The sequence below is a fragment of the Oculina patagonica genome, chromosome 3 (assembly GCF_052425735.1).
Source record: "Oculina patagonica isolate OP01 chromosome 3, crgOcupat, whole genome shotgun sequence".
NCBI lineage: Eukaryota > Metazoa > Cnidaria > Anthozoa > Scleractinia > Oculinidae > Oculina > Oculina patagonica.
The window spans coordinates 12,221,660-12,236,106 of NC_135760.1; the positions used below are offsets into that span (position 1 = coordinate 12,221,660).

The 14,447-nt window shown below is 38.2% G+C and overlaps 1 protein-coding gene across 1 annotated transcript; it reads left to right on the forward strand.

Moving 5' to 3' along the window:
- Window positions 1-77: 77 nt before the first annotated feature.
- LOC144646631 (cytochrome c oxidase subunit 5B, mitochondrial-like) lies at window positions 78-5,151 on the forward strand. The gene is made up of 4 exons (XM_078506288.1): window positions 78-236; window positions 2,321-2,418; window positions 2,708-2,807; window positions 4,802-5,151. The coding sequence occupies exons 1-4, from the start codon at window positions 119-121 to the stop codon at window positions 4,939-4,941; spliced, it is 456 nt and encodes a 151-aa protein (XP_078362414.1). The 5' UTR covers window positions 78-118; the 3' UTR covers window positions 4,942-5,151.
- Window positions 5,152-14,447: the final 9,296 nt, after the last annotated feature.

Consider the following 14,447-nt stretch of genomic DNA (forward strand, 5'->3'; position numbering starts at 1 on the left):
TTTGCAAATACTTTTCATGTATGACACACCAAGTATCCCATATAACACGAAGAGAGGGGCTGGAGCGATTATACGGGATATTGCTGAAGGCTTCATCCGGGTACAACTTGGAGTTAAGATGGCGGCTTCGCTTCGTATATTGGCAAAAGGGAAGTTGTCGACCATGCAGCCTGCTTTGAGAGCAATTGTTACCAGAACGTGCCCAGCAGTTTTTTCTAGGGGACTCTCTTTAACAAGTAAGTTGAATAGTTCCCTATTTGCATCATGTTTGGACTGGGAAAGAAAATAGACATGTATCAGCGATTCACTTTCACTTTGCCTGGTGTCATATTTACTAGAATACTGTACGACTCTAAAATATAAATAGCTTTCTTTCTCTTTAATTTTACAATGTTTAGCGTTATCCGGGTTTTTAATATTTTCTAGCGAAAGGCTTGGATATGAATTGCTAGGACGTGATCATTGGCATGGCGAAATTAATGAATTAATGGCACAACTCATGCATAACTTTATATCCAAAACGTACAGTGTACACAATACCAACCTGAAAGGACAATTTTAACAACGTGTTCAGTAAAATCACCAGTCTAGCTGTAGGATCCAGAAATTAAATTTCGCTGGTCAACATTATTTGACTTTTTTCTACAACAGTTAGACATGATAGACATTCTTCTAGACATGCTTCAGGGGGAGGGGGGGGGGGGGGGGGGGGGGGGAGGTGAATAGGTTCATGGATCGACAAATTTGCCCTTAAAATGAACCTGGACTGCAGACTCTGCGATACATGGAGCAGCTTCTCAGATTTTTAAAATACAGCAGATCACAGATTAACTGAGAATTTTCCTGCGGATTTCAGTCTCTTCATGTCAGGAAACTCTGATAGTGGATATTGAACAAAGTTTCGATCACTTTGGGCGGTCTTCATCAGTACATTGGAGAAATTGTAGCAAAAACAAGCAATAAAATGAAACCTTAAAAAATTGGCATATTACCAGCATCTACCATCGAACGGAGATGAAACTATACAACACAAAGTTTTCAAGGAATGCGGATTTGGATTTGATTGAAAATAGTGGCGGATCTACAAATTAGGCCAAAAAATAGCACAGATTGGCAGATTTGCTTACCCCTATCCACCCCCTCCTCCAGGGCAGGTAGTGGGATTGGCTTGTTAGTTTTACACCAAATATGATTAACCATGATCACATTGACCACACAGAGACTCCTTAGGAAAAAAAAACAAGCAAATCCCAAAATAAGCAACCCTCCAAAAACCTGTCTAATGTACCGTATTTACCCGTGTATAAGTCAACCTTTTTTCACCTAAATATCGGTCCAAAAAATTGCCCTCGACTTATACATGGGTCAAAATTTTCGACCCAAGTACCAGTTAAATAAATTCTGCATAATTAACATAACAATTGTTTTAATATGTTAACAAAACCTGAATGTTGTAGAGAAGCACTGGCACAAGACTTGAATAAAGAGCTGACATTTTCCACTAATAAAGCTGGTAAATCCACTTAAGGAAAACATCTTCATGCATGATCTTTCTTGCTTCGAACTTCGCTACTTAGTAACCTGGCATGATGCAAGCACGTGTAGTTATCAGTTACCAGTACCTCACCGTTTTGTAGCTTGGTTACTAAGCTCCCCAAGCAAGCTTAGCACTTTGACATCGAGTGGTTTTTAAAGATTTCTGATGTTTCTTGGTGTTTTGCTTGTCTTCTAAAGCCGGTACTATCTCTCCACAATTAGAAAGGTTTGTTTGTATTTAGTGTGTTTGATTTTAGAAGCCTTTTTCAAAAATTGTGGACAAAATGCTTGCATAAACACTTGTTGTTTAATAAAACGCTTGAGTAAGTACAATAATAAACATCACATTGAAACTTGCCGTGATTTTTTCGTTAAGTATCTCTACCTGAAACAAAATTCTAAGTAACACAAGGTTAATTTTCCAAGAAAATTCTAACCCAGAAATAAAAAAACTTAGTTTCTGGCCTCAAAAATAGGGGTCGACTTGTACACGGGATCGACTAATACACGGGTAAATACGGTAATAAACTCTAGCCGAACGTGACTTGTTAAGATGAAACAATGGAAGTAGCTGATAATAACAAGCTGTTCAAAACTGATTAGATATTTGAAATGGATGACCATTCTCTGTTTTAATACAGTATAAATTTTTTGCAAGATAGCTCATTTTCATCAACATATTTTTGGAGATATTTGCAACACATTTATAGCAAAACCTGTGCACAGATGTGTAGAAAGACAAAGCTAGATTGCTTGATTTGTGTGATCTTGTTTGATTTATCAGGCACAAGATCTGCTGCAGGCGACAGCATTCCAACTGATGCAGAACAAGCCACTGGTCTAGAGAAGAAAGAATATGATGCTATGGCTGCTGGTATTGAGGTGTGTTATCCTGTGTGCCTTTTTTTGGAAAATCATAACAGCATCCCTGTCTCCTGTCCTCACGATTTGTCCCCTCATGGTTGCTTTCCTAATTTGTGTATAAATGTTTTGGTTGAAAAAACACACTAAAGCAATAGGCAAATAAAAATGTTAGACTTGATTATAGTATGTTTGTTGAAGCTGATCAGGCATACTTGTTTACATGCAATAAAGCTGTATTTAAATGTTCACAAGTTTTCCAAACAGCCTTAACATATTGTTCTCATTGTTGAAATATTTAATTCTATAGGATCCATTCAACTTGAAGCCTTATGAAGGGCCACCTGGAACCAAAGACAAACCTCTTGAAGTTTTGTCCATGTATGATGAACGAATTATTGGATGTGTCTGTAAGTGCCTTATAATCTGCTACTTTGACAGCATTCTTTCCTAAAACAACATTATCAGTTTATGGACTTGAATATGTCGCTTTTCATTTGGCAAGCATTCTTTTCCTGTTCAAGAGACCTCAGAGATTGGACCCAGAGCGCAGCAGAGCACTGCTGAGATCAGTATTGTGTCGTTGACAGGTTCTAGTCTTCATGTATAAGTGACAAGTAATCCCACAGGATTCCCAAGCTCAAAAGTCGTCTTTTTGATGTGTGTTAAGAGCCCTTCGGTCGGCCAACTCTACATACGTGGTGTATGCGACAGCTTGTGTATATAGAGAAATGTATGGGAAAATCACGGATTCTCTAAAATCGGGTAAATAACTATCTATTTTGAAATAAAGTTTATCTACCTCAAATGTGTCGCTTACTTGTGTCTTGTGCCGAATTCGAAGCCATTCCGACGCCATTTAGCGAAGTTATACGAAGTCGTTGTCTCCCCTTCTAAAAAGAAGGAAAGGCAGACCACTCCATCGATCGCTGGCTAGAGCTCACTCCACAAATCGCTCTCTCCTCAAAAGGAAAAGTCCCGAATCGCAATAAAACTAACAGTTCCATAAAGCCCAATAAATTTTACTCCACATACGTGTGCTTCGGCGGTCGAAAGACTTGTAAAGAACAAGAAATTTTGCTTTAAATTCGCCTATTCGGCTTTCCAGATGTGCTTGTGACCGACCTCGCGCCAACGGTCGTTACTCAACGACAAGTATCTGGTTTCATCCCCAACTCTGATTGGTCCATTAGAACCAAGTCACGCGCTGACAACAAAACAACAAGTTTCACGCTAGGGCTGAAGCCCTGAAGCCGCAATCATACAAAATGTAGTTTTTGATCGACGCGGTGATCGAACAAGATTTCCTGTGACTTTGGGATATTATCTTGTCTTGAATGCTCGCGAATATCTTGCTTTATTCTGCACGTGGAGGTGTCAGATTTATATTTACGCGGCTTTTCCCTGACATATGTAAACATGGCTGTGATTAGCGAACAATACAGCTTTCAGAAAACATCCCTTGGGATTCCTAGCGTGAAACTTGACCGTTGGCGCGAGGTCGGTCACAAACACATCTGGAAAGCCGAATAGGCGAATTTTGCAAAATTTCTCGTTCTTTACGAGACTTAAGACCGCCGAAGCACACGTATGTGGAGTGAAATTTATTGGGCTTTATGGAACTGTTAGTTTTATTGCGATTCGGGACTTTTCCTTTTGAGGAGAGAGCGATTTGTGGAGTGAGCTCTGGCCAGCGATCGATGGAGTGGTCTGCCTTTCCTTCTTTTTAGAAGGGGAGACAACGACTTCGTATAACTTCGCTAAATGGCGTCGGAATGGCTTCGAATTCGGCACAAGACACAAGTAAGCGACACATTTGAGGTAGATAAACTTTATTTCAAAATAGATAGTTATTTACCCGATTTTAGAGAATCCGTGATTTTCCCATACATTTCTCTATTTTCACAAGCTGTCGCATACACCACGTATGTAGAGTTGGCCGACCGAAGGGCTCTTAAAACACATCAAAAAGACGACTTTTGAGCTTGGGAAGCCTGTGGTAATCCAAGAAACAACATGGATTTCTGTAGAGCTAAATCCCTAGTGTGGAATTTTTGGGTCAAATCTTAAGGCCTGGCAAAATGAGGAAACATGTTTCCAGAAAAACCCTTAGCATGTGCATGTTTCCCTGATGTTTTCCAGTTTTGCCACACAGGAAGCATTGTTGCGAGCATCAATTTTGTTTCCAAGAAGCAAAATTTGCTTCTGCTACAAAGCAGAAACATTTTGTGTTTCTGTGTGGCATGGGAGCATGGCAAATGTGGAAACATGTTTCCAGCATGTTTCTGGAAACATCTTTCCTTGTTTTGCCAGGCGCTTAGATGTCGCTCAAGTGGGGGAAGATTTGTACCTAAAAAGAGAAGTGCCTGTTTACTTTAATTCTTACCATTTTTTTTATCCATAGGTGAACCAGATGCAACTACCATAGTATGGAAGAAACTGCATTTAAATGAGGCAACACGATGCGACTGTGGTCACTGGTTTGTCCTACGAAGAGGCAATCCTATTAAAATTGAGGTTGAGCAAGATGCAGCCCATCACTAGTACTAGCATTACGAGTCTTCTTTCTACAGTCAAAAAACTCAATTCTAACAAGCAAAGTGTGCATTATATGTTGTATTATGATGTTTTAAAGGTTTGTGTCTTGAAATTAAACTTGCTTGGCTTCATTCTGAGTTCTAGTTATTTGAACCGCAAGGCAATGTGTCATTAAGAAGTTTTTGATTGCAATTAAATTAAATTTTAAGAAATTACTGTCTTTGTTGTGATACTATATTATATTTATGAAAATGGTCTTGAAGGGTAGTGTTTCTCAACTTAAATTCTGTGTGTTTGGCTTGAGGGGTAATGAGCAGAATGTGAAACATTCCAGACTATGCCGGTACATGGGCAAATGTGATGTACAATGCCATAAAATGTATGTAATAGGCGATTTACATGATGGCGTCACATGACTACAACTACCAGAATCCTCCGCTTTGTCTTTTTGTCATTCTAATTAGAGCAATTGTTTTTCAAACCCCACTGGGAATTCAAAATTTGAATAACAAAGGAAAGGCGAAATGAATTCTGGTATTTGTAGTCAAATGATGACATCGTGCAAATGTGCTATTCCGTTCTTGTTTGGGAGACTTCATGAGTTTAGATTGAGTTCAAGATTTGGACAAGTTTTGGGTATAACAAGTCAATTTCTATGCATGAAAAAATTGTAAATAAAGTGCTTTTACATAATTTGTCTTGAGGATCTGTTGTCTCAAAAGACAACAGATCCACAAGACATTTCACATATTTTATATCTGACAGCTCTATTTTATGATTTAATCAGTTCATGAAAAAAAAACTTAAAAAAAAAACATGAATCCAACCCAAAATGATTGAAAACACTTCATTTTCTGCAGCCCCTTTCCCTTTGCATGTAAAAGTGCCCTGAGATTGTCCCCGGGAATAAGTTCTCCCGATGATAAGACTACGAGTACTTCCTCATTTTTAATTGATGACGTCATCGCTTAATGTCATCAAGCGAGTGGACCGGACCTGTACGTCGATCTTTTTGTCTGTTGCGGGCGATCGTGAACATAAATCAAGATTAACTCAACAAGAAATTGCCGCGTAGAACACAGCAAAATACTCCCGGGCAGTTAGAAAGGACTTAAACAAAGTATAAACGAAAGTGACAAATTATAGTTGATGAGTTCTATCAGATAAGTCAACATAAATTCTTTTAAAACAAAAGGCCGGTGTAAACAATATTTACCGTGTTTTTCCTTGCTCTATCGGATGCCACGCCAACCCACCCCACCAATGGATATTACGGTAAACGATGGAAAAGAGCATTTTAAAAACTTACCTCTGCGGTCCGTATTTCGCAATGTGGATGCAAAGATGGACCGCTCACGAATTACTTTCCACCTTTGCTTTATCAAAATTGGAGGCGTGGTGGCCTAATGGTTAGTGCGCCGTACTCCGGATCGAGCGGTCTGGGGTCGAGGCCTGGCCGCGGTCATTGTGTTGTGTTCTTGGGAAAGACACTTTACTCTCATAGTGCCTCTCTTCCCCCATGTGTATAAATGGTTACCGGCAAAATGCTGGGGGTACCCTGCGATGGACAAGCATCCCAATCAGGCGGAAAAAGAAATATTCCTAGCTGCTTAATGCTACAGAAACCGGGATAAGCTTCGACAAGTATGGGCCACTGGGCTTGAGGCTTTCCTTTTTTTTTGCTTTATCAAAACACTATGCAAAAAGAGTAAAATACTTTCCAGTCGTGTCTGGAGGACGGTTGCGGTTAAACTTCGTGAAAGTGGCTTGAAATGATTAATCGTACGCCCCCGGCGTTTATTTCAAACTTGGCCTGGTGGACCCGGCGTTTATTTGATTTCTGCAGTTAATTTGAGCCAGATTTTCATTAACCAATGGTTTTTATTCGTTATTTTTGACAAAAATGTATCTGGCTAACGTGCCAACAGTTTATTATACCTTAAATAAATACCGGAGGAACTTTTTTTTTATTTCGTCTTGGAGACCCGGCGTTTAATCGAGAAAATACGGTATGTATGCTTCCTGCCGTTGGGCACGCTTTTACAAAGAAGGAAGACAATTTATCAGCATAGTTTTAATATTTTATGGAACTAACTTATTTGCTAGCTAGTTTGTTAGTGGTTTGACGCTTACTGTTTTTTGATGTTATTTTTCAAGATGTTTCGGCCACTGCTCTTAAGCCTTCATCAGTTGAATAATCAAACTGTTACACGCCGCGCGCGCTGCAAAAATAACGTGTAAAGTTTGAAATGTCATCTCCTGACTACAACTAGTTGTACCTATCGGTAAGTGCCAACGAGCGAAATACTCATGTTTGTTCATAAGAACAGATATTGAATGGTTTTTGATAGAACTATATTTGAAATGACCAAAATATGGTAAATTGTATTTTAGGTAATATGCGAAAAAAGTGCTATTTCCCTGGTGTTCATAAATGACACAGGCTTGATAGCCTGCGTAGCAGGCGCCTTAGTTTCCAGCGCGCGTATCCTCGCGATCGCGCACTCTTTTAAACACACTAAAAAACGTACACAGATGTCTGCTACGCAGGCTACGGGTTTGACAGATTGATAACTCTTGACAGATCTTTAATCAAATTTTTATTCAAGTTAACATTACATTTGCCGTTAGAAGCAAAAAACGTTTGACTTTCTTGTGTGTATGACATGCAGTAATTTTAGTGAGCGTCGCTTTGTATTGATGTTATTCCTACGCGGAGCGAAAATGCGTGCCAAATAAAATATAAACGATATTTGATTTGGAATAAATCATCGGTCAAACAATTACTATAAACACAATCAACACTAAAAGGAAGCATTTACCCGACTTCAGCATTCTCGTAAGTCAAGAAAACTCTATTTGAAGTCAGCAGTCCGCTTTTGATTTTCATGTTCTCTCTTCGATCGTAAATCAAAGGACTCCAAAGTCGAAAGATTATTTCATCGCTTTGAAGACCTTGATGTTCATTTTTTCGGCGGTCGAATATTCTGTAGGGTATTCTCTTTCGATTTGTAATTCCCTAAAGGTGTATTTATCGGTAAAGGGATGAATGACCACATTGAAAATTTTAACAGCGAGCCGCGTGGACGCCATTTTGGTCATTTGCTTTCTAGCAAGGAGTGAGAGACTGGGAACCAGTTGGGAAGAACAATACAACCCAAATATGGGGTTTACTTACACCCAAATATGGTCAAAAAAAAGTCCCTTACGCAGAACTTAAGATTTTCTCTGCCTATACACTCATACGCACACGGCTCTATGATTCTGCCGCCTCGACAGCCTCGCCTCTTGGCTCGGCTGTCTCGTTGGCAATTACACTATTTTTATTTGGTAGCTATTGGGGAAAACTGGTCTCGTACAGACTTTCGTTATCTTCTAAATGTTCTAATAAGCTCGCCGGCGAATTCCTGTAAGATTTGGTGTAAGATTCTCACGCCTGGGTTCAACCCTTATACAAGGCGTGGAAGGATGAGTTCAGAAACTGAACTAAGGGTAAGTCGGAGAGACGCAGCAAAAACTCCAAACCCCTCGCCTTTTTCCTTCCTCTTTCATGGCCTCTTCAAAACTCGCATTTTTGTCCCAAACTGGACTTGACAACTTGTTCCAGAAAATTTGCTAGGAATGATTGCGCCGCTACAGTGCAAAGTTGCGCGGGAAACTTCTCGTTTGGCTTCCAATCACGTGGTGATCAGTTGTGTCAAGAAACCGTTTTAGACAACTAATGATACTGCTCCCATAAATACTCGCATCTGATTGGTGACAGCAGAACTATTTATCCCAAATTGTTTCGCTAGCTGATTTGTATCGCTCAGAGTTTCGCGCCAAAAACGCGGCTGCACCACTGTCTCAACTCGCTTCGCGGCTTTGCTGCACCACTCGTGGAAATTACTAAAAATCTTTCACAATTGATCTCTAATAGACCATTTGCATTATGACGTAAATCGCAAAGACTTCTGGTAGTTGTAGTTAGGTTCGCGGGAAATTTTGAATCGTCATCAAGCCCGCTAGCCCAAGAAAATCGTGATGGAGGTAAAGAAAATTACTCTCACCGAAGACGACGTCCCTGTGGCTTCATTTAAAGGGCAAAAAGCAACCTCTCAGTATATTAAAAACCAAGTCCGTTAAAATGAAAAGAAAGTTATGCAAGAAATTGTATATTTGCTGGGTTGCGTTTTGTAGCGAAGTTTCAACGAGTGTTTCCTCCAAGTCTCAGTCGCGCGGTTATTCATTAAATTCCTAAAACTTTTGCTTGCCAGGTATTTTCAAATAATATACGAAGAGGCAATATTTTACCCTTTCTAAACATGGGGGAGCACAGTACATGATGTCTACACTCGTAAAAATCTTTGAGGCTCACCTTTCGAGTTGCACAAGTAATCGTTCATCAACAAGATTATGGAAATACAATTATATTTGCTCGCACGGCCCTCGCTCGGATTGAAACCACAACTGCTACTCGACGAGTTGACATTTCCAGTACAAAAACAAGAAAACTTCTTTGTTAAAGAATATTGCAATTACAGTTCTAATTTGACGAAAAAATACAATTTTAAGATAAAAACAAATAATCTGTACCGTATTCAAATGCACAGGGAAGTTTTGATTGATCAGCTTGAAAATCCTTTATGATTGACCCTTCATGATTCATCGATGAAGCTCGATTAAACAAGGAAAATTATTTGACTCGTTTCTCTGTCTCAATGTAAAAATAAATTAAACTGACCGTCCCGCCGAGCAATCATGATATTTGGTAAATTTTCTAAGCTTTTCAGTGAAGAATTAAGAGGCTCCGACTGAGAATATGAAGAATCGTTGGACAGGCTGGGGAAATCGAAAATCTTGAAACTTTGCCTGAATAACACCTTTGGGGAACTATGTTCGAAAATATTATTCTCATCTTCTAGGAATTTATGGTTTTCGAGAAATTAAGAAAAAACGAAAATAACGGTTTTAGCTCATTAAATATGCAAAAAATATGCGTAAAAATGGCAAAGTTCTCGATATTCCTATAAGAGCAATTTTCAGTGCTCTGAATCGAAATAAACTTAGAATAATAGCTTGACCTTTCTTCTACCAGGCAACATAAACGTTCAATTTTTTCCGGCTATTTTGAGGTTTCCTTCGCCTTTTAAAATATTGCTTTATCAAGCACTTCGGGAAAGGGCAAAAATTGAGAAACTTTGGAGGCCGAAAAAGCACCTTGATATGTCCGATATCGAGTCAAACTAAACACTGTGCAAAAGCTCGATGTCTCTTCTGTTATAATATCAAATAAAAAATCTGGGTACTCAAGATTCACACAAATGAGAAACGAAAGTTTACGACCTCCTCGTGTCTAATTTGCATAAAGCTAATTTTTGAATTCGTCCTCCGCTAAGTGATCTGGTCCGCTAAATTTAAATTTGGGAGCTATGATTTGCACAAAGAAAGCAAGTTTAAACTTTATTTGATTTTGTTGACGTCGTATGCCTATCAACAGGTTATATAAACGCAAAGAAAGAAGAAAAAACAGTAAAATTATCGACTGAGCTCATTGCGTGACCTGCGTCACGTTATAAATTTTCTTGTCAACAATTGAATTTGATTTGTTTGTTAGGACTCAGTTGCATTTCAAATTTAAGATTAAAGAATGAGATAATAATATCATTCACTTACCTGAAATTGGGAATGATTTGTACCTTTTATTTACTCTGGCGGGTAACTCACGTCAAAGCCGTAACTTGCGTAGTACCGGTATTATTAATTTGGAAGTTGACTTCAGCTATAAACATAAACGTACATAAATATTATGAAAATATATCGCTGTTAGTTTCCGTTCAGTTGTCATTTTTAATGGCAATAAAATACGAAAAGTTTCTCATCTTGTTTTAAAACAACTATATAAAAGGTTTCGATCGTGCAAAAACCATTCATTCATTTATTCAGATGCACATCACAAAATTAAATTAATTTATAATTCAATTTAAAGAGACCGAACACGTACACAGCGACAGAACTCGGCGCCAGGACATTTAACACAAAGCACAAAATTATTCGGCTGAAATTTAAAAATAGAATGACCCTTTACAATTGTGCCTCTCTTGTTGGTGGGGCTTCAGGAGTCCAAGCCCAGAAAATCCAGAATTTGTCCAGTTTGTAAATTACCATGCAAAAGCACACTTCAAATTTTGTTACATCTTGTCTGACAGATACTGAAAGCATCGATAGCGAAGGAAAATTGTTAGTTGCCCGTACAGGTAAGGTAATTTTGTTTTCTTTGAACCACATCTATGTTTGGGTAACTGAATTAATGCAAGCTTACCTTGGGATTTTTGTAGCGCAAGAATGCCAAGAACATATGACAGTTTGTCATAAATACAAGAACACGCTCTTTCGCTGGCGGACTGGAGAGCAAGATGTTCTATACCAATGGAAATTGCGAGCCATAAGCCTTCTTTCACTCGGGAGGATCGCGGAATAGCAAGCAACCCTGCTCTGTTTTACAAGAGACGGGTATAGTTTGAGCTAGATCACATAAGCATTAACTTTCTGTTACTTAATTTAGGTTTAAGCCCACAGTAACAACTTCCAAGTAAAAATTTAATGAATAATAGCCCACATGATTACTATAGTATTTCCTAGACTTTTAAGTTAAAACACTTTCTTTAATATTGTAAATTTAATATTGGTTTTAAGTTATAAATTGACAGTTGACCTTACCCTACTAGCCTTCAGAACAAGCGCTTGCTGTTGGGCACTTTTAAAAAAGCCCAACAATACCGCAGGCTAATCAAAGTTTTGCGGTTTCGCGACGTCTCGGGTTTCAAGTTACAAGCAAATAAGTAAAATTTTATCACAAGTATTAAATGCGCCTTCAACGGCAGAGTATTAGTTTTTATTGACTGTTCTATTAACTATGCTTTCACTTAACACGCATTCTACAACCCAAGATTTCACTTGTTTTGAAATCGTGCCCGGACGCTTGATTTTAATGAGCACAGGCAATGGAAAAATCACACGCAAAATTTAACTCATACCTGCTGAAAATTTTGTGACAAACTGGACAAATTCTGGATTTTCTGGGCTTGGACCAAGCCCCACCAACAAGAGAGGCACAACTGTTAAGGGTCATTCTATTTTTAAATTTCAGCCGAATAATTTCGTGCCTTGTGTTAAATGTCCTGGCGCCGGGTCCTGTAGCTGTGTACATGTTCGGTCTCTTTAATCTAATTTTGTGATGTACATCTGAATGAATGAATGGATTTTGCACGATCGAAACCTTTTATATAGTTGTTTTAAAACAAGTTGAGAAACTTTTCGTATTTTATTTCCATTAATGACAACTGAACGGATCTAACAGCGATATATGTCCATCATAGTTTTAATAATTATTTACGTTTATGTTCGTAAAAAGTAAACTTCCAAATTAATAATAACTACACGATTTATATTTTTGACGTAAGTTATGCGAGTAAATAAAATATACAAATCATTCCTAATTTCAGGTAAGTGAATGATATTATTATCTTAATCTTTAATCTTAAATTTGAAATGTAAGAGTCCTAACAAACACATCTTTCCTCCGATCTTTTTAATTTAATTATTGACAAGAAAATTCATACCGTGACGCAGGTCACGCAATGAGCTCAGTCGATAATTTTACTGTTTTTTCTTCTTTCTTCGCGTCTATATAACCTGTTGATAGGCATACGACGTCAACAAAATCAAATAAAGTTTAAACTTGCTTTCTTTGTGCAAATCATAGCTCCCGAATTTAAATTTAGCGGACCAGATCACTTAGCGGAGAACGAATTCAAAAATTAGCTTTATGCAAATTAGACACGCGGAGGTCGTAAACTTTCGTTTCTCATTTGTGTGAATCTTGAGTACCCAGATTTTTTATTTAATATTATAACAGAAGAGAAATTGCGCTTTTGCACAGTGTTTAGTTTGACTCGATATCGGACATATCAAGGTGCTTTTTCGGCCTCCAAAGTTTCTCAATTTTTGCCCTTTCCCGAAGTGCTTGATAAAGCAATATTTTAAAAGGCGAAGGAAACCTCAAAATAGCCGGAAAAAATTGAAAGTTTATGTTGCCTGGTAGAAGAAAGGTCAAGCTATTATTTTAAGTTTATTTCGATTCAGAGCATTGAAAATTGCTCTTATAGGAATATCGAGAACTTTGCCATTTTTACGCATATTTTTTGCATATTTAATGAGCTAAAACCGTTATTTTCGTTTTTTCTTAATTTCTCGAAAACCATAAATTCCTAGAAGATGAGAATAATATTTTCGAACATAGTTCCCCAAAGGTGTTATTCAGGCAAAGTTTCAAGATTTTCGATTTCCCCAGCCTGTCCAACGATTCTTCATATTCTCAGTCGGAGCCTCTTAATTCACCTGCGATCGATGGAAGCGATCGTTTGTTGAACGTCTGAAAATAGATTAAGAACAAAGTCAATGGCTTGCCTTGCTTTCACTTGATTCCACACAAATTTAGTTATATCCTAGACTCGTCCTTTCAAGCAATCTGTTTCCAGTGCGCGATGTTTTGAAGCTGTGATATTAGGCTAAAATTATTTACGAAGAGAAGTTGTCGGCCGCGATGAATGAATTTCTACCAAGTCAACTCCGCCACACAACGTACATATTAAACTTACTTGAGCACGAACAACATTTGTCTGTCTTGGTTAAAACACAGAACTCAGTCAATTTCCATTCCAAAGCTATCATCCTGTTTTCTATATTTTTGACAGGTAACTGAAAAAATAAATGTATAAACAAATTTCGAAGCGACAACAGCGTAAACTTAGCAGCTCAAACTTCAGATCAAATTAAAAGACCTGGAAGTCCACCTTCACGCTTGGCTGCCCTTAGCCAATCATAAGCCAGAAGTGGTGTTTTCCCGCGAACCTAACTACAACTACCAGAAGTCTTTGCGCTTTTACGTCATAATGCAAATGGTCTATTGTCTCTCAAACAGGCCGTTTTCCTATGCTAATCATTATTGTGCTTTGGAGATAGTATGTACGCGTACAGCTAGGGCGGTTTGCATCACCTATGAGGTGCCTTTGCTCATGATTACCAACATACCACTAGAAACGTACCGATTCTCTTTAGATCAAGCCATGGCATGTGGGGTTAAAAATATTGCGCACAACGAAAGTCAGAATATTGGTGAAAATTGCGGCAGCATATAATTAGAGGTTGTAGTAAAACGCTTTCGTATTTGAAGAACGCACCATGGTTTGTTTTGTCAAACTCGCAGGAGAAACAAATTGGCGCCTGGAATGATTTAAAACGAAATAAATGATTAAAAATATAGTTCATCTAAATGAAGAGCACTCAGTTACAGCGCATTTTTTTTAAAAAGGAATTTTGTCCTTAAAACCACCCAATGATTGAATATATTTCATTTGTAGTTTCTGAAAGCAATAAGGTTTACTAGTTTTCATAAATTCTCATGGGTGGGTGGGAGGGGAACACATAAGAAAAGAACAGCTTGTCGTCTGATCAGCTGAGTTACGACCTAC

Excerpts from the sequence above, each read along its gene's own strand:
- LOC144646631 (XM_078506288.1), top strand. The coding sequence starts at position 119 with ATGGCGGCTTCGCTTCGTATATTGGCAAAAGGGAAGTTGTCGACCATG. Across the intron at positions 237-2,320 it reads TAGGGGACTCTCTTTAACAA|GCACAAGATCTGCTGCAGGC; the intron begins GTAAGTTGAATA and ends TTGATTTATCAG. Across the intron at positions 2,419-2,707 it reads CTATGGCTGCTGGTATTGAG|GATCCATTCAACTTGAAGCC; the intron begins GTGTGTTATCCT and ends TTAATTCTATAG.